Source organism: Jaculus jaculus, chromosome 1, assembly GCF_020740685.1.
Source record: "Jaculus jaculus isolate mJacJac1 chromosome 1, mJacJac1.mat.Y.cur, whole genome shotgun sequence".
Taxonomy (NCBI): domain Eukaryota; kingdom Metazoa; phylum Chordata; class Mammalia; order Rodentia; family Dipodidae; genus Jaculus; species Jaculus jaculus.
In genome coordinates, this window is record NC_059102.1 from 7,349,568 (window position 1) to 7,370,414 (window position 20,847).

General features: G+C 46.3%; 1 protein-coding gene across 7 annotated transcripts in view; it reads left to right on the forward strand.

Annotated features, from left to right (window-relative positions):
* C1H10orf90 (chromosome 1 C10orf90 homolog) overlaps positions 1 to 19,541 on the forward strand; it is a 302,122-nt gene extending 282,581 nt beyond the window's left edge. For all 7 annotated transcript variants that reach the window (XM_045132275.1, XM_045132235.1, XM_045132240.1 and 4 more), the window contains 3 exons: positions 16,592 to 16,655; positions 18,641 to 18,740; positions 18,830 to 19,541. In XM_045132275.1, the coding sequence (XP_044988210.1) occupies positions 16,592 to 16,655; positions 18,641 to 18,740; positions 18,830 to 18,868 (203 nt within the window). In that variant the 3' untranslated portion in view covers positions 18,869 to 19,541. The remainder of the gene's footprint in view (positions 1 to 16,591; positions 16,656 to 18,640; positions 18,741 to 18,829) is intronic.
* Positions 19,542 to 20,847: the final 1,306 nt, after the last annotated feature.

The window sequence follows — 20,847 nt, forward strand, 5'->3', positions numbered from 1 at the left end:
ATTAGTCACAGGGGAATTTTAAAATGTGCTTATCAGATAAAGTAAGTTTTTACTTTATCAGCTCACAAAGCAGACAGGAAGCTGAACTACTAAAAGACTGGCTGATTCAGAGACAGTCGCCTACACACTATTATGAGTGTCCTTTAGACACCGTGATGGGGTCCCGCACGCAGTCTTTTGTTTCTAAGAAGCTCAGAGAGAAAAGAGCAATTTGTGTCTATTGATTAAGAGTCGTGCGTGCAGGACAACGTTATTTCCAGGCACAAGGACAAAACGTACAAGCGCCGAGCCACATAGTGGGAGGAAAATGCCTTTCTGGGAGATTTCTTCACCCAAGCACCTCAATTTTATTTTCCAAGTGGCATTCCTTTGTATCCCACAAAGCAACTAAGTAATAGACTAGGCAGTGACCCTAAGGACAGAAATCAGTGACATTTATCGGCCATCTATATCATGCCCTGGAAGTGGGGCCCGTACTGACTTCCAGAAAGTTACCCTGCAGGCTTGCAATGGCTGTAGCTTCTGGGGGCAAAGTGTGGTTTGACTTTAAATTTGTCACTTAAAAGTACATACACTTTGTTTCAGTTTTATTATAGTTCTGTTAACAAAAAGTGTTCATACTCATGATGTACCATCCATTTTCACAAAGGGATGCATTGTGAAATAGTTAAATCAAGGTAGTTACCACATGCACTTTGAATACTTATTTTTGTGGTGAGTACACTTATGATATGTCGCAGCAATTTTCAAATAGTCATGTATGAAGAATTGCAATCTCCATGTCCTACACTGTCTTCAGAACTTACTCCTCTCAGGGACGGGAACTTTGGTCCCTTTGACCAGCATCTCCTCGTCTCCTCCCCATATGCAGACACCCAGCTCCCTGCTCCTGAAATTTCAGTGTTTTAGACCCACAGGTGAGGTCCTACAGGATTTGTTTCTCTCTGACTGGTTCCATTTCTCATGTCTTCTGGGTTCATCCACGTGGTCACAACTTTTCTTAAAGAAAGGCTGGGCTGGGAAAATAGCTCCATGGATGAGAGCTCGGCACGCGAGCATGAGTTCCTGAGTTGAGACCCCAGAGCCCATGTGGAGGGCTGCGTGTTGTGCGGGATGCCTTTAACCTCAGCACACCTATTGCACGAAGGGAGGAGGAGAGAGCAGAACCCCAGAACGTTGCTGGCCCACTAGCCAGGCAAATGCAGTGATGAACAATGGCCTTGCCTAAAAAGCTGACGGGCAAGGACTGACATCTGAGATTGTCCTTTGGCCACTGCACATGTATTTGGACATACATGCACACACACACACACACACAGCTCAATAGATTCCTACTGCGTGAGTTTACATCTCACATTTTCATTAGCCGTTCATGTGTGGTCGATGCCTGTGCTGATGCCGTACCGTGGCTGTTATGGGAGGACTGCCATGGACACAGTGCTGGAGCCTCTCTGACCCTGATCTCATTTCACACACACCCAGAAGTGTTACTGGCATATCATGTGGCAGTTTTAGTTTTGATTGTTTTTGTTTGTTTGTTCTGTTTTGTTTTTCAAGGTAAGTCTCACTCTAGCCCAGGCTGACCTGGAATTTACTACTTTGTCTCAGGGTAGCCTCAAACTCACAGTGATCTACCTACCTCTGCCTCCCAAGTGCTGGGCTTAGAGGCGTGCACCACCATGCTGGCCTAGTTTTGATTGAGGAACTTCACTGCATTGTCTTGCTGGCTGTACTGATGTGGATTCCTGCCAACAGTGCACACGAGTTCCCCCTTTTCCACCTCTTCTCCAATATTTTCTGTCACTTATTTTTAGTTTTCAAAACAATCATCCTAGCAGGTAGGAAGTAACATTTCACTGGGGTTTCAATTTGTTTTTCTGTGTACATGAGTCATGTTACTATTTTTCCATAAGTCTACTGACCATTTGAAAAATGTCTGATTCCTTTGCCATTTTCTAAACCATGCTGTTTTCATGCTGTTGAGTTCTTTCTTCTCATGTATGTTGGAAACTGACTTTTTATCAGATATATTGTTTGCAAATACTTTTTCCTTTATCACGGGCCATCTCTTCATGCTGTTGACTCTCCCTTTGGCCATACAGAACCTCTTTAGGATGAAGGAATCCTATTTGCCTGTGTTTTTATTTTCCTTTTACTGTTTATGGTTTGAGGGGTCACTCTCCAAAAAAAAAAAAAAAAAAATTTAGTGTGGCCCACACCAATGTCCTAGAGCTTTCTTCTGGTAGGTTTTTATTATTCTTAGGTATTGTATATAAGTTCCTAGTTCCTTTTGAATTGACTTTGGTATTCTATATGAGGTAAGGGCCCAGTTTTAATCTCCTATATCTCCCAGCACCATATATTGGAGAGATTGTGTGTTTTCAGTGCTTTTTGTAAAAGATCAGTTGAACATAAATGCATAGGTTCATTCCTGGTTTATCCATTATGTTCCATGGTCTGTTTGTGTGTTTTTATGCCAGTATAACTCAGCTTTTAGTTTTTACTCTTGATTCATAGCGGATTTTGAAATCAGGTGGCATGATGTCTCCAGTTTTATTCTTTTTACTCATTAGATAACATTGGCTATTAAGGGGGCTTGTAGCTCCATGTGAACTTTAGCACATTTTTTCTATTTTTGTGGAAACAAATATCATTTAAATTAAGAATTACATTGAATATATAGGTTACTTTATGTAGTATGGATATTCTAACATCAGTAATCATTCAAATATGTAAGAATGGGATATCGGGTTGGAGAGATTGCTTAGTGGTTAAGGTGTTCACCTGCAAAGCCAAAGGACCCAGGTTTGATTCCCCAGGACCCATTTAAGCCAGATGCACAAGGTGGCAAATGTGTCTGGAGTTCATTTGCAGTGGCTGGAGGCCCTGTTTATCTACCTCTTTCTTGCTCTCTCTCAAAAAAAAAAATAGGAATAAAATAAAATATTTTTTAAAACCTCAGCCAGGTATGGGGGCGCATGCCTTTAATCCTAGCGCTCAGGAGGCAGAGATAGGAGGATCATGGTGAGTTCAAGGCCCCCCTGAGAGTACATAGTGAATTCAAGGTCAGCCTGGGCTGGAGTGAGACTCTACCTCAAAAAACAAACAAACAAAAACAAGAAGAACAAAAAACTTAAGTAAAGAATGGGATATCTTTTCATTTACTAATGTCTTATTCATTTTTTTAATCAGTGTCCCATAGAACATATCTTTCTTGTCCTGTTAAATTTATTCCTATTTTCTTTCTGTGAAACTGTTAGAATGGGATTGCTTTCTTGCTTACTTTTCGGACATTTCATTGCTGGTGTACAAAAACACTAATGATTTTTATGTGTTTGTTTTATGTCATGCAACTTTACCAAATTCACTGATTTGTCCAGCAGCCTCTTGTCATCACTTTGTCGGGCACTGCCAGGCACAGGCTGGAGCCTTCAGGAGAGGGTCCTGAGCTGCCAGGCACGGCTAAGGACCCTCAGGCTACAGGAGGGCACTCCCTCTCCAAGCCTGGCACACCTGAACTTAGGCTCTGCCCACAGCCCTGTGACCTTTGGCCAGTTGCCTGGGCAACTCCTTATCAGCCAGCACCTTCACACAGCCCACCCCCCTGAGACCCTAGATCACCTGACACCCTCCTCCCATTACCTACACGCTGGGATGAATGTCCCCATAAGCTAATTAGGCATCAGCAATGAACCTTGTACATCCAATCCCCTTAGGACCCTCCCAACCCTCAGATGCTTAAAACCCAGTTCCCTGACAATAAAGCAGGAGAGCTGTTCACAGAAACTATCTCCTGAAAGTCTTTTCCTTTTGTGCACTCACCTAACCCATTGCCTTGGCGCCTTTGGGGGAACAGGCTGGCCCCGGAGCGAGGACCAGGAACCCACATCTCTTCAGGAGTTTCTCCTGCCAAAAGAGACAATTTAACTTCTTTGACCTTTTGGGGTCTAATTGCTCTAGCTGGAACTTCTGATAGAAACGACTAGAGTAAAGTCTTTATCTTGTTCCTCTCCTTAGAGGAAAAGCTTTTGCTTTAAATGTTGAATACAGTGCCCACTTGGATTGTCATCTCTGACCTTTATTACGTTCAGGTATTTTTTTATATACATAAATTTTTGAATTGTGGGGTTTTTGTCATAAAAGGATGTTGCAATTTGTGAAATTATGGCTTTTGGTCTTGATTCTGTTAATATCATACATTTCATTTATTAATTTGAATTGGTGAGCCATTCTTGCTTCTCAGGGAAAAATCCCATTTGACCCACTGAGTGTCATTGAATTGGGCAATGGCTGTGTTGAGGACTTAGAGACCTAATACTCACCATGCATTTGAGCTGTGAGGATCTTTTCTCTAGTGACCTTATCTAGATTTGACATGCTGACCTCATAAAATAAATTCAGAAGCATTCCTTTCTCTTCATTTGTTGGAAGCATTTCTGAAGGATTTTATTATTTCTTGATGAAGTGTTTGATAGGATTCAACTGTGAAGCCCTCAAGCTTCTCCTTGATGAGATTTTTTTTTAATACTTCCAATTTAGCATCCTTACTTGTTATTGGTCTGTTCATATTTTCTATTTCATCTGGATTTGTTCTTGGTAGGCTTTATTTTTCTTAATAGTGGTCTGCTATGGTCCTTTGTATTTCTGTGGTATCATGTGTAACATTCCCATTATGATTTTGGGTTTTTTTAATTTACCTTTTAATTTTATTATTTATTTATTTATTTTGTTCTTTTGAGGTAAGGTCTCACTCTAGCCCAGGCTGACCTGGAACTCACTATGTAGTCTCAGGGTGGCCTTGAACTCACTGTGATCCTCCTACCTCTGCCTCCCAAGTGCTGGGATTAAGGGCATGTGCCACTTACCTTTTTTAAAAACCAACTCATGGTTATCATGGTTCTTTCTATTGTTTTTCTAGACTTTACTTCACTGATTTCTGTTCTGATCTTTGTCATTTCCTTTCTTCTACCAGCTTTGACCTCAGTCTGTTCATTATGTGATTCCCTGGGGTATAATGTTATATTGTTTGAAGCTTTTCTTTTCCAGTGTAGGCTTTTATTGCTATAAACTTCCCTGTCAGAAATGTTCTAGCTGAATCCCATATGTTTTAGGATACTGTTTCCAACTTCATTTGTCTTGTAATATATATTTTTTAATTTCCATTTCGATTTCTTCTTTCACCCAGTGGTCATGCCTAGAGCATCCTGGTTAATTTCCACATATTTGTGAGTTTCCAAAATTCTTCCTACAGTTGATTTACTTATACACCATTGTGACTTAAAGAGATACCCGATATAATTTTAGTCTTCTCAACTTTTCTAAGACTTGCTTGTGGTCTGACACAGAGTATATTACGGAGAACTTCTGCGCATTCTTGAGAAGAATGTAGATTTTGATGCTTTATTGTAGAATGTTCCATTTATGTCTGCTGGGTCCATGGGTTCTGAAGGGTCCAGTCCAGGGCTTCCTGGACTTCTGCCTTCCAACAGCTTTTGCTGCTACAGTGAAGTGTTGTGTGACCCTAGTACTGCCGTGCTGCTGCCTGTAGCGAGCTTCAGGTCTAATGCCTGTGCATTTTCATGTGAATGCATAAATATAAATATAAAGATAAATGCATATTTGCTGTATCATCTTGAATTTACCACTTTATTTTTACTATACATCATGGTATCATATTGTTAACTTACATATCACTGTATAAACCTTCTTCCCTCTTTTTCCAGTTTTTGTCTTGAGGTCTGTTTTTCCTAGTATGAAAGTATAGCTTGTTTTTAGTAATTCATCCACTGTATGAATTTTGATTAAAAAAATTTGATCCATTCACATTCAGGTAATTATACTAAGGCCTTCCCATGGCCATTTTGTTAATTGCTTGCTTTTCCTTCCCTCTTACTTTGGTTCATTCCTCCTGTCTTGTCATCTTCCTCTGTGATTTGATGACTTCCTATAGTAACATTCTTGACATCTTTCTGCTATACATTGTATCTATTATAGCTTTTACCTATGATGAACCAAGTCTCACATAAAAACACTGTACAGTTACAACAGGTTATGGAAAGCTGACTAACTCAACTTTGTTTGCATAAAAACAATTCTTGGGCTGGAGAGATTGCTTAGTGGTTAAGGCAATGCCTGTGAAGCCTAAGGACCCAGGTTCGATTCTCCAGGTCCCACGTAAGCCAGTGGCAGATGCATCTGCAGTTCGTTTGCAGTGGCTAGAGCCTGGTATGCCCATTCTCCCTCTCTCCTCCTCTCTCTGTCTCTAATAAGTAAATAAAAATGAAAATAAAAGCTTTAAAAAAAACCGATTCTTTCAAAGGGTGTGGTGGTTTTAGGTCTATAATCCCATCCACTCAAGATACTGAGGCAAAAGAATTGCTGTGAGTTGGAAGCCAACCTGGATTACATAATGAATTCTAGGCCATCCTGGGCTACACAGTAAGACATTGTCTCAAAAAATACCAGGGAAAAACAACAAAATACTAAGCTTTATCTTTACCATTCCTAGATTTTGCTTTTGGTGTGGTGTCCTGACTTACAAACTTTATACTGTAAATTCCTTAGTTGAGCTACAGGTAATTTTAGTAATTTTTGTCTCTTAACCTCCTGTTAAAGATCTGTGTTATTCCCACTGCTCCACTGCAGTATTAGAGTGTGGCTTTGGCTCTGTATAGACTGTTGCTGGTGAGTTTTATGCTTCCATGTTTTTTTTCTTAGTACTAAAAGAATTCCCTTCATAGTTTCTTATCAAGCAGGTTGAGTGGTGGACTCCTTCAAGTTGTATTTCTCTGGGAAGGTATCTCTTTAATTTTTGAAGGGCTACTTTGTCTAGCAAAGCATTCTGGGTTGGCACTTTTCTCTTTCTGCACCTGAAATATATCATCCCACTGTCTCCTAGCATTCTAAATTCCTTCTGAGAAAGCTGAGTACCTTCCCTAATATGTGAGAATTTCTTCCACTTGCTGCTTTCAAGTTCCTCTCTGAGTCTTTGATTTTTGGCATTTTTATTATAATGATAAAGAGAATAATCTTTGTGTTGAATCTGGTTGGACATCTATGAGATTTCTGAACCTAGATGTTTATATATTTTCCCAATTTTGAAAAAATTTTAGTTGTTATTTCTTGAAATGAGTTCTCTATTCCTTTCTTTTTTGTCCTCCTTAAAAGCTTATAATACAGTATGCCAGTTCTCTTGATGATATCTCATAAACCCTGTTTGCTTTCTCTAATCTTTTGTTCTTTTGATTTTTCCCTCTGAGTAGATTTTTCCATTCAGACCACCTGCTTTAAAGTTTGGAGTCCTCCTTTTGCTTGGTCAGTTTGGCTGGTGACACTTGATTGCACTTTCCATGTCATTCATGACAGTCTTCAGCTACAGAATATCAGAGCCTTTAAAAGAATTATGTCATGCCAGGCATGATTATGCACACCTTTAATCCCAGCACTTGGGAGGCAGAGGTAGGTAGATCACTGTAAGTTCGAGGCTACCCTGAGACTACATCGTGAATTCCAGGTCAGCCTGGGCTAGAGTGAGACCCTACCTCAAAAAACCAAGAAAAAAACAATTATTTCAATCTGTTAAACTGTTTCTTGTTTCCCATGCATTACTTTTCTAACTTCTTTGAAGTATTTCTCTGTGTTCTTTTGTAGTGTGTGAGCTTCCTTAAAATGTTTTAAATTCGTTTTGAGGCAAGGTCCAGATCTCTATTACTTTGGGGTCAGTTACTGGACAATGATGATATCCTTTCCAAAATACCACAGTGTGAAATAAGCATGGAAGAAAAGAACCCTACCGGACAAGGCAGGGTTGGCCATACCTAGGAGCAAACAGTGCCGTAAATGACAAAACCCCTAACCCTACGGGGCTGGCCCGCCACTCATGCAGCACCTTCAGGTATGGTCTGAGCTGGGCCCTGAGGCTCCATGGCCACGCAGTGGGGAGGTTCTCTAAACACTCCAATGGGGTTGCTAGACTCAACAAACAGAAATATCAGATGCTTGATCAAACTGCTATCTCAGGTAACTGACAGGTAAGTTTTCATGTAAGGACATTCCATGCACTAAGTCCCTGTGGCAGTTGCCTTCTTGCTGCTGGAACAAAACACCCAGCCCAAGCAGCTGTGGAGGAAAGGATTCATTTTGGCTTACAGTTTCAGAAGGAAGTTTTGTCGTGGTGGGGAAAGCGTAGCCAGATATCACCTCTCCAAGCCACAGGAAGGAAGCAGTCTGAGCACTGGGCTATATTAGCCCAAAGTCCTCCTCCAGCAAGACTGCCTCCCAAAGACCCCACAACTTTCCCAAACTGCCACCACTTGGGGACAGAGTATTCAAAACTCACGATCCTGTGGGAGACATTTTGTTCACACCATCACACAGACATGCTTTGGAGAGCTTTGTTATTATCTGGAAAACAGTTAACTGAGCATCCTGCATCTTATCTGGCAATCCTTTCTCCAGGCTCTGAAACCTATGGAAGGACTTGGTTTTTTTCTGACTCCTCCTGTTGCCAAAGAAGCAGTGGTCCTCAAGTGTTAGCAAACATCAGAATCACCTGGAGGACTAGTGGTATAAACTTCTGGTCCTGCATTTCTGATAGGGACGACCTGGGATACAGAAAAAATTTTCATTTGTGCCAAGTATCCAGGTGATGCTGAAGATTCAGAAGAGTCAATAGAAGCCACAAAGACTTTGGCATTTATATGGAAACAGAAACCCTAGTGTGAGAAACACAGCCATACATCTTCTGAAGAGAATAAAAGTCCCATGGGCTCTGTTAGTGCTAAGTTCTCTAGTCTCTTACCCACTAAGTGAGACCTGAGATGAGGTATGTCAGCATAAAGCCCCCCCCCCCATTTCCATCCACATTGGTGTAGAGGATAGGTTTCTTTCCTTAGCTCTTTAGAATGAAATGAGGGGCTGGAGAGATGGCTTAGCTGTTAAGGCATTTGTCTGAGAAGCTTAAGGACCCAGGTTCAATTCCCCAGTACCCAAATAAGCCAGATGCACAAAGTGGGGCATGTGTCTGGAGTTCGTTTGCAGTGACTAGAGGTCCTAGCATGCCCATTCTCTCTATCTGCCTCTTTCCCTCACTTTCAAATAAACAAATAAATAGAATGTTTGAAAAAATAGAGTGGAATGGAATGAAATGAAACCTGGATGGACAAATCCAGGGCCAAATAACAAGGGAACGGATTGGGGAAACACTGGGGTGGTCAATAAAGTCCAAGACTAGGTGAACCTGTCCATTCTGCAGCTAGATTGCTTTCAGTGCCAGTGTCAAAGGTACAGAAAATACTGGGTACCACTCCCCTAGGTGCTGCAGAGATCCCAGGAGGCAGATGTTACATAACTTCCTTTGGCAATGGAACCCTGTACTGGGGTTCACTTTGGGATCCTCTAATCTTGAGGGCCAGGGTATCGTTCAGTCTTGAGCCCATTTTCACTGACACTAGTGGATGTAATTTGCACAAGCGCAGCTCATGATCCCATGTGTCCTTGCCGTCTTCTAGGGGGCCACACTCAGCAGGGGGCCCTTTGGCTCTCACAAGGAAATAATGGAGATAACTGGACCCATCTGTCTCCACTGGACCCTTGAGGAGTAACCAGCTAACAAATGTCAAGATAGACTATCTTGTGTCTTTTGGCTGGAAAAGGGGACTGTAAATAGGAAAGAGCAGGTGCGGGGGGTCGGGAGGAGGAGTGGGTGGTCTCTCTGGGGCTCCCTTTTTCCTCTGGGGTTTATCCAGCCCTGATGAGAGATGGTTAGGCACATAGCTGTTACCTAAGTCTAGAATCCCATAGAAGACCCCAAAGAAGTCAGAAATATGTGGGAACTGATGACAGTACTTCTGAGTCCAAGAGACCCTCCGGTGGTTTGTCCTTTCTTCCAAGTGTCCAGAAAGGGCCGAGAGCCATGCTGTGTTTCCAGACAGTGCCATCAGGGTCTTTCTTGCATCTACACTATCATTGCCACACAGCATCATTTTCATAGACACACCCGCCCCCGTGGGACTTCTCTTACCATCCAGCACCCTAGTTCAAGCTGCTCACCACGTACAACTCTCACCAGGGGCAAGGTTACACAAGACGTGCTTGCAGGAACCCAAGAATGTTTATCAAGCTCCGATTGGTCTCATCACATGAGTGCTTCTGAGCAAATAACCTGTGAGTCCTCAATGTGCCTCTGTATGGACCAGCGGGCACCATTTAATGTCTGAAGAGCTAATCTGCCCAAGACAGGCTACTCCAACACTGCTGCTGCTGCCTGCCATACCATAGTGGTGGAGCGAATAGAAATGATGTGCATGAAACCAGACTGGATCTGGGAAAAAACTGTGTGGTTATTCAGACTACACAGGAATGGCGGTCCTCCTAAAGCACACCCCACTTCCATTCTTTTTGAGAAACCCAACCTTTAGTGAAGAATCACAGTCTAGGTGCACAGGGGGCATCTGCATGCCAAGCTGGCTTGTTGGCTCTGCTAAGCCCTCTCTGATAGGCAAGTCCTGGTTTTGGTGTCTCACAGGGAAGGGAAGCAAATGTCTAGACATTCTTCTGAGCTCAGAGCGAGCAAAGAAAGTAGGCTTCTGGGAGAACACTGTTCTCAGAAATGCTATGAGGTTAATTATGATTTAGACGACGTACAAGAGGGAGCATAAAGCTGTGCAGTTAGCGCTCCGGGTCTTCAGGGGAGAAACAGGGTCCCAGTCCCCAAACAGCCAGCCATCAAGGTGGCCCTTGTTGCTTCCTGGTTACATGCTGAGACTACATTCATGCACGTGTGCATGCATGCACGCTCACGCATACCCACACACATGCACACAGTGGGGACTATAATAAGTACCTGCACATGTTTACACAGGTTAATAGGACCTGGAGACTTGGATTTTACAAGCACAGCCTCAGAAGCTCTGGAATCTTGGTACCTAGTTGTTGTTGACTTTGAAAACGGGGCTTATGGAAGCCCAGCCTTGCCAAATGAAGTCAGCCACAGGGACTGGGGTTTGTGCTCACTAATGAGCCAGATGCAGACGTTTTGGAGGGGATACTCCCCAGAAAGAAAATACAAACACAGAAACGCAGCTCGCCATTGTTATCTTACTGAGGAAGAGAGATCTCCTGTACTTGAATGATAAGAGTGTTATATGAGCGTAGTCCCTACAGCAGTGAGTCAGCACAGATAACGCTCCACGGAAAATCCACTAAAGACTCAGCCAGGTTGAAAATTGCCCTTCCCAGTCTCTTTGATTTTATAAAGGCAGAATTTCTATTACAAGGCAATGGATCAATGGATTCCACTGTATTTAGGAGCAAAGTACGCAGAGGATGAGTTTCCCTGCTGTACTCACTCCTTTTCTGATTGCCTGGCTCACAGTCTGAGCGGACACTCGTTCAGGGAGCAGCTCTCCACGGTGCAGGCAGCCTCTCCCGGTGGGCTCACATCCAGGCGGAGCAGGAAGTAGAGACTAGACAGGCATCAGAACTGGCCTTTAAACCTCAAGGCCCGCCCCTAGTGACTCACTTCCTCCAGCAAGGGTCCACCCCCGAGAGGTGCTACAACCTGCCCAAACACCACCTCAAACTGGGGAACCAAGCACTCAAACACAAGCACCTCGGGGAGACATTTTACACAGTAACCATCACATATGCCGTAGGATGACACCCCAGTGGTCATGCTGCCTGTGTCCTTGGGGAGCTGGTGCTTGGTGCAGGCAGGTCCATGTGGCACTGGGACACACCTTCCTCTCCCCTGATAGACGTGCCCCTTCTCCACAGGCCCTTGCTGTCCCTGTGCAGACACTGGCCCTGACACTTCAGCACGAGTTATCCATAGTTCTGAGTTCTCAGTCGTATTTATCTTTATGTCCCTACTGCCTAGCACCAAGGAGATAAAGAGCTTAGCAACAGTCAAATGCATGGGACCAAAGCCGGGGAATTATTTTGGATCATCTCTCCCAGCCCCACAGCTCACTCTCCACCCGCCCAGCACGCTCGAGCCCTGTGTTGCCCTCCATGCTGAGCAGCGCCATCTTCCACGCCCATTCTGCCCACCTGTGCCATTTCCGTGTCTCCTCCACCTAGTTCATAATCTGAAGAGCCACTGTAGCCATCCGAAGCACCGAAACCAGGCCCCTGCGAGACACTCCACTCTATGTAAGGTCTCCGTCTGTCCAGAGGACAGACCCCTTAACAGGCTCGGAAAGCTTCTTGAGCTGGTTGTGAAATCCAGCCCGGGCGGCTTCCGGTTCCATTGGAAGTATCGGGAGAGTCTGGCTGGAATTCCCGTATTCACACAGCAGGATCACGTGTCGATCCCGGGAGTCTAGACGTTACGTTCTGCCCTTGCCCTCTGTTGTGCAGCTATCTTTGTGGCCATTTGTGTTGCTTCAATGATCGCCTCCCTGGGCTGGGGAGGTGGCTCAGCCGTTGAAAGTGCTTGCTTACAAAGCCTGGTCTGGCCTCCGCACAGGCCAGATGTAAAGTGTGCATGCACCGGGAATCCCAATGCACCATCACAATGGGAGGAGCCACACTCCCAGCAGCTGGCCTAGCCGTTTGCAGTCAGGCCGTTTGTTTACAGTGGCAAGAGACCCTGACTCACACAAGATGGAGCCCCGAAACCTCACAGTTGTCCCCTACCCTCCACGTACATGCCATGCCATGCACAACCCCCTCCCACACAGATAAGTGAGTAAATTTAAAAAAATTGCCGGGTGTGATGGCACACACCTTTAATCCCAGCATTCAGGAGGCAGAGGTAGGAGGATCGCCGTGAGTTCGAGGCCAGCCTGAGACTATATAGTGAATTCCAGGTCAGCCTGTGCTAGGGCAAGACCCTACCTCAAAAAAACAATACATAAATAAATTTTAAAAAAATTTTAATATTTTAAAATAATTTTTTAAAAGATCGTCTTTCCTAAAGAAACTTCTAGACTGAGCCCTCTTTACCCTGTAGTTTGATATTAGTACTGTTCTCATCACTGTGACCAAATATCTGACAAATCTATTTAAGAGAGGAAGGCTATTTCAGCACATGGTCTGAGGGAACGGGGTCCATGATGGTGGAGAAGAGGCGCGGCCCCAGAGCTTCCGGGGCTGCAGGAATGGCCAGCTGCCTGGGCATAGGACAGGAAGTGGGCCTGGGACCAACTGTGAATGCTAAGGCCCGTCCTCCAGTGACCCGCTTCCTCCAGCCAGGCCCCACCTCAAAGAGCCTCCACAAGCTCCCCAAACAGTGTCACCGTCAGGTTACCAAGTATTTAAACACGCAGGCCTGGGGGACTTCTACTTTTATCAGAACGCTTGCCGGATACGTGCAGCCTGCCTGTGTGACCACTCCTCACAAAATGTCACCAGCCGATCAGGGCGAGGCAGGCGGTCCGCTCCAGGGAGCTTAAAGTCTCACAGCGTGCCTGCTGCAGTCCAGCTGCTCCCTGGGGGAGGCAAGCCCTCTGCTTTCGGCCCTTCCTCTCTAGTCCCCCCCCCCCCCCCCCCCCCCCGCCATTTGTCAGAAGGGCTTGGCCCTGTTAAGTAAACTCAGAATCACAGTAACCACCTTCCCCAGGGTGGGGCGGACACCACCGGCTTTGAACCCTCTTGCGTGCAAACTTACCGCGGGCTGCGGGGCCCAGAATTTAACCTTCTGCTCTGACCCAGTGGCAGGTTGGGAAGAGTTCAGAAAATGAAACAGTTGAAGTGTCAGATGGCTCATATTTCTTTTGTTTCCTCTTGGAAAGAGAACCAAAGCCTAATTGTGGTATCAGGTGCTCTAAAAGAAACAAACTGAGGGGGGAAATTATCTGATTTCCAGAACAGACTGCATGCAACTGAAGTGAGGCAGTGAAACCCTTACATGGGCAGTGGGTGGTGTTTTTCTCCCCCTCGGGCCACCAGGAGCGTCAGTCGGCATTGGCTCCACCCTGGTCCTGAGTAGCCGCTCAGGACTGTGAATCGAGAGCCAGCTCTGAGACTTGGGCAAGGCTTCTTCCCCCCAATCAGTAAATTCTTGAAGCACTCACAAACCTGCTTGCCCAAGATCCTGACAGATTTAACTGGCACTCCTTTCTGGAATTTTCCAGAGTTGCCTGGCTCTAGCCAAGCCAGGCTGTGTTGGGAGGAGGGTTGCTGCACACTGGGAAGGGCCTTGGTTCATTGCATCTGATGGTGATGTCTCCTCCTCGGTCTCATGGTTCTGCTCTTTTTGTTTTGATTTATTTATTTCTTTATTTATGAGAGAGGGAAAGAGGCAGACAGAGAGAGAGAGTGAATGGGCCTACCAGGGCTTCCAGCCACTGCAAACGAACTCCAGATGCATGTGCCATCTTGTGCATCTGGCTTACGTGGGTCCTGGGGAATTGAACAGAGGTCCTTTGGCTTTGCAGGCAAACGCCTTAACCACTAAGCCGTCTCTCCAGCCCAGTCCTGCTCTTTCTAAACACCAGTGACAATTCCCCTAAGGTGTGTGCATGTGATGTGTGTGTGTGTGTGTGTGTGTACACGCCCATGTTCATGTGTGTGAATGTGGGTGAGCGTCGCAGCACCTGTGTAGAGGTCAGAGAACAGCACTGACCAGCCCTCGCCTTCCTCCTTCTTGGAGCCGGTGTCTCATTCACTGTTGGATTTGCCAAGCTAGCCAGCCCAGGAGCTCCCAGAGGACTCTCCTGCCTCTGGCTCCCCTGCTGCCCCGGCATGCTGGGATTAGAGATGCTTAGCACTTCCGTGAACAGCTTTATGTGGGCCCCGGGAATGCAGCTCAGCTACTCATGCTTTCGTGGGAAGCACCTGATTCACTGAGCCATCCCTGTCCTCGTCCCCCGTTCTTTCCAACGACTGAGTGACTAGCCAGGTCTATGCTGTGCATCAGTGCTGGGTCCCACTCTCCAGCAGGGAACGCATTACTCAGTAGCTATAGCTCTACTCCATCTTCTTGGATACTCCTGCAAATTCCCAAGCACAGAAAGTCTTCAGTTGCTCCACTGGATGAATGAGCAGAGCACCAAGCTTGGGAGTTGAGGAGAGGTGACTAGAAACATGCCCAGGTCTTCACTGGGGTGACAGGGATCACACTCATGCTTCGCAAGGATGCCAGCTTATAGGGTTAAGGCAGTGATGGGCTTATGTCTAGATGGCCAGGAATGCAGCGCATCAAGAAGCACCCAGAGAGGCTGGAGAGATGGCTTAGTGGTTAAGGCGTTTGCCTGCAAAGTCATAGGACCCAGGTTCAATGCCCCAGGACCCATGTAAGCCAGATGCACAAGATGGCACATGTGTCTGGAGTTTGTTTGCAGTGGCTAGAGGCCCTGGTGCACCAATTCACTCCTGTCTCTCTCTCTCTCTCTCTCTCTCTCTCTTTCTCTGTCTCTCTCTCTCTCTGCCTCTTTCTCACTCTAAATAAGTAAATGAAAGAAGAAGCACCCAGAGCAGTCATAGTACCAGGTCCTTGTCTGACCTCTAGGGCTGAGCATCTCATGAGCATTCCAAAGTTATTGCAATGGGGCACAGGCTATTTCTTTTCAAGAAACAGGCCACATTTAAGTGTGTTAGATGTAAACATTATGGTGATTGATGATATGTTCTTACGTTAAAAGAGATTCTGACTTCATGATTTTATTTTTTGCCATGGCACACCTTCTTAATCAAAAGGCATTAAATACAAATGACTTTGGCCTTATTGTCCATAACCTCTTCAGGCATTAGAGAGGTTTGTTTTTTTTTTCTTTTGTGGGGCGGGGGGGAGGGATTTCAGAGCCAGAGCAGCCTGGTCGGAGGACCAAATGCTCTAACCCAACTTCCTGCTCTTAAAATGCTCCTGGGATCGCTCAGAGGTCTCCGAGTCCTTATACCCCTAAGTGTGGGTGAGTGGCCTTGTACTTGGCCTTCATCTGACAACACAAGATGGCCTGTTGCTAAAGGAAGCATCCAGAGGACCATCATAGTTACCTTCCTGTTGCTAGGACACAGCACCCAGGGCTGGAGAGATGGCTTAGCAGTTAAGCACTTGCCTGTGAAGCCTAAGGACCCCGGTTCGAGGCTCGGTTCCCCAGGTCCCACGTTAGCCAGATGCACAAGGGGGCACACGCGTCTGGAGTTCGTTTGCAGAGGCTGGAAGCCCTGGCGCGCCCATTCTCTCTCTCTCCCTCTATCTGTCTTTCTCTCTGTGTCTGTCACTTCAAATAAATAAATAAAAAATTTTAAAAAAAGTTTAAAAAAAAAAAACACCCAACTCAAAGAAACTGACGGCAGGAAAGCATTGATTGGGGCTTACAGCCTTGAGGGGAAGCCTCATGAAGGCAGAGGCTAAATGTCACAATTTTGCCACAGCAGGTGGAAGATGGTAGCAAGAGGGTAAACCGAGTCATAACAAGAAGGAAGCTAGGCTATAACACCCCAAAACCTACTCCCAGAAATACACCTCCTTCAGCAAGGCTTTACCTCCCAAAATGCCACCCGCTGGGAACTAGGCATCCAAAACCTGATTTTGGGGGGGAGTACCTCAGCCACAAGCATGCACTACATCCAGTACAAGGTCCTTCCCAAATCGGATGATAATCCGCACTTCCCAACACTAACCCACGTTCTGTTTGTTTTTCAGACAACTTGTTCAAACCCAAAGAAAGATGCATTTCAGAGAAGGAGATGCATATGCGATCTAAAAGGTATTTGGCAGCTGTGTGAGGTGAAGGGCACTAGGAAGGAGGGTGGGCAGCCCCAGGTGCTGGCCCACAGAGCCACCACTTACAGGCTCACGTCTAATGACTGAGGTCCCCTTGGCCGTGGATCTGAAACCCCATCTTAGGAGAGTGAGGTTTTGGAACTGTGCCTCTGTCTGTGCCACTCTTGGGCCAACCTTAGATTAGCGGTAGGTCTTGGGTTCTCGAACCATCCCGTAATTGGTCCCCGAGCGATCTGCAGACTCTGGGCTGGACCTCTCGTACGAGCTCGCCGCGGCTCTGGGCAGCAGCCGTGTGTCTCTGTGCCTTTGAAGGTAACTGTATGAGGAACAGAGAAGCTGTTTCTTTGAAGGCATTGACTGCAGCAGAGCCTGAGGGAAAAGTTCCAAGCTGGAAGCCGGTGGAGCGTAGGAGCCAGCGGGGCCTCAGAGGGGCCACAAGCAGGCTTTCCTGGCGCACTGGCTCCCGCATGCCTGGCGGCCCCACTGCCAGCAAATTCTCCCCACTCTACTGGCTGGTTGCTACCCAGGACTCCCACTAATTCTCATCACCCTGGGGCACACAAAGGCTGCCATTCTTTCTGGGGCCTGGCCTCTTAACCAAGACACAAAAGCTCAGCAGTGTTGGCCCATGTGCACGCAAGTAAAATGTCACTGGGATGTCATAAAGTGCCTAGCGCAGGGAGGAACTCTAGCAATTAGATCAAATTGATAGTGCACTCAGAGACATCAGTGAAATTGGAGCAATAATGTTGACCCCGATCCAGGCCCCAAATCTCTGCTTTTGCCATGATTATGTTGTTTCCATAATAATTAAGTGACTCTGGCCCCAGGGAGCCTCTTTGAAGTAAAGGAATAAGAAACTGGGGAGACCTGCCATGAAAGATCTGACTCCCATCTTTCTCACCAGGTCTTATAAAGGGCCTCTGGGTTTGAGGCCTCACTGTTTGATAAGTGAAAAGTTAGATATGCCTCATGCCAAAAGCATTCTGTCTTCAACTTGGTCAATAAAACCCAGCCAGACCTTTCCTTCATCATCCCCAAGCCTCCAACCACTATTATGGAACCTTGAAAGCAAGCAATTAAAATAACAGGCCTCAAGGCAGTAGATGTTGAGTGTTGTCCTAGCATCTCTCCAAAGAGAAAACAGGGCCTCCAGGAGGACCAGTGAGCTAGGTGATAGTGCATCCCCAGCCTGTCTCCTCCGCCCCAACCCTACCTCCACCCCCACCCCCAGATGCTCTCTTTGCATGCATCCAAAAGTTGGGTTTCTCTCTGCTCTGTGCTATGTGCCTGGCTGGGCTGTGACCATGGCTCCATCACAATCCTCTTTGGCTTTCTTTTCTTTGTATTCCTTATTAGGATTTATGTTCTTGCATTATATTTTCATTAAAAACAAACAAACAAGCAATGGAGATAAAGCCCAAATTCCCTCGTGAGCAATGATCCTATTCTCCTCCACCCAGCCCTAGACCTATCTTCTGATGCCCTTTCTCTCTACCTTCAAATAACCTATTTGTACATAGGCAGGCATGTGGTCTTCAGCCATAAGCACTTTCATCCTGTGTGCTAACTCTCTGTAGCTTCCCTTTTAGCTGTGCTACCTGTCAGCGAGTTCTAATAGACCCTAAGCCTTGCTTCTGACTGCCTGCAGCGTCCCCTGATAACCCACAATGGCAACACAATAGCTCAGAATCCCTCTTTTTACTAGTAAGGAGTTAACGGCCATTGAGGGTACAGGGATGAGAAAAGTGACTTACACATAAACACCTGATTCTCAAGCTTGCCTGTCCCTTGTCCCTAGGGAACAGGCGCAGCACTGCCCATGTCCTGAGCACATCAGGGATGCTTTTGGGTGGCAGCTCGTCTTGTGGAGAGAGCCATGTGTGATGCTCCTCCTGCTGCTGGGCCAGGACGAGTCGACCCCCGGCACCGCTGTTGGCTGCCAGTCTCACTGTTTGCTTGTTGCAGGATCTATAACAACTTGCCAGAAGTTAAAAAGAAAAAGGAAGAGCAGAAGAAGCGGGTGATCCTGCAGAGCAACCGACTCCGTGCTGAAGTCTTCAAAAAGGTAACGGGCAGCTTGGCACCAGCAGGGTGACGTGTGTGGTGCTCGGTTGCAAATGTGAACTTGACGTGTATATTTCCCTGATTCTCCAGCAATTACTGGATCAGCTCCTACAAAGGAACGCCGTCTGACCCCAGGCTTCCCGTGGAGCACAACCTGAACCCGAGAAGACTTCAAACTCTGGACAAGCCATTAAACGTTGCATTATCTTCACGACATGAAAACATTTCATTTACTCTTGATTTTTTTCACAAAGGAGGCATCACTTCCTCAATGTCCCAAACAAGCAGAAACAGTAATCCTTGAAGCAACAGGTCAACGATCTATTAAGGGAAAAATCAACTCCGTATGACCCATTAGAATTAGTCCCTTGCATTTTTTTTTGGGGGGGGGGCTTCTAAATAAATTCTGCCCGTTGTTTCTGATGAATCTGCCACAACATTTCCATGCAAGCAGAAAAGCTGTCCACACGTTCAGATGTATATGGGGGTCGTTTTTCAGCTAATTTTTGGGTCCCAAATTCTATCTTATTTTAATCCCAAGGGCTGCCAGCTCTGCAAATTTCAAATTGTCATAGTATGTTTTAAAATATATACCCCATAATACTAGAGGCTGACTTTGAAATGAGCAGGTGAAGAGGCAGAAATCACAGAGCAAGCGGAGGAGGCCCCCGCCCCCCACTCCCACCTGCTCAGAGCACCTGTCCTTGCTGAGCCATGTGTCTCTCAGCAGGTGCACTGAGGGCAGAACTGGCTGGACGTGTGGCAGCCAGCTGTAGTGCTTAGGGCACCACCCCTTCCCAGAGTCATGTTCAATAAAATGGTCTGGTGGCTCCAACTCTATTTGTTCTTTCAGACATTATTTATAAATATGAATTTGGGGAGCTAAGAACAAACTAGTTTTGCATCAAAATGGAAATAAATGCAATTATTCCACAGTTCAAGTCATGTAGTCTGATAAGTGAGAAATTCCTGCCATAGCCGCAGGGTGACTCTGTCCTCCTCTGCCCCTGGACGGCATGGAAGTCCTTTTGCTCCCAGGTGCCCAGTGGTGAATGTAGTAGTTTCTCAGGAGCTTCTGGCAGAAAAAGCAAGGAGACCAGCCAAGAGCCAGAAGTCGACCTCAATGACCCTGGAGCTCACTGGGAGTATCCCTAGGGATGACAGCGGTGTGGAGAGTGGCCCAGGAGCCCTCGTGACATCACTGTTCCGTTCCTGAGGCTGTCACCTTCCTGATTTGGGGCCGCCACTTCACACACCATCCCCTCTTTCTGAAATGCTCGTCTTTGCTATGTAGGCAGACAAACGTAAATATCTCCACCTTGGGGCTCTCTCCTGGCACTGCCCCCTCTCTGTTGTGTCCTTCAGTTGGACTTAGCACCCTCACTTTCCTTTCACTCTGCCCATCCTTCCTTCCGACCAGGGGCAAAGGCTCTGGAGCCAGTTACCTGATTCTAACCTCACCACTGCCCTGGTCCCGACAGGCAGGGTCTAGGTGTGGCTCCGCTGGTGAGAGATGTTCCTGTGCTTTCCCTCCCATGGAACTTGCCTGAAATAAACCTGCCCTCCAGCATGCACAGGGAGGGGTCTCCTGGGAGGCCCCGTATGGCAATGTCATGGCAGAGAAGCCCCGTGTGTGTGTGTGTGTGTGTGTGTGTGTGTGTGTGTGGTGCACGTGCACTCTCGGGCCTGGGCCTGGCCCAGAGCCTGCTGAAAAAGCAGTACTTCCTCCTCTGCACCCCTCCGGACGAGAAAACTTACCATCGTGCCTGCAGCTAAAGAGGAAGGAGTCCAAGTGTTTCAATCATTTTAGAAGAGCAGGCACCAAGGGCGCAGTTAGAGGTGAGGGGAAGAGCACAACCCCAGTCTGGTTTGGTGGCACTCGTGACCTCTTCCTGGCTGATGCTACTACCTACACAAGGTCTGCATAATGAAAGAGAAAATAATGGCATCAAGGTAGAAGAGTCTAGTTGCGAAGAGGGAATTCATTCTGTGGAGGGGAATTCAGGAGGAGAAAAGTGTGGTAGGAAGGGATTATGATCATGGGATGCTGTCTATATGGACAGAGTTTGTCAGTAAAACATTAAAAAAAAAGAAATAGAAATGTGGGG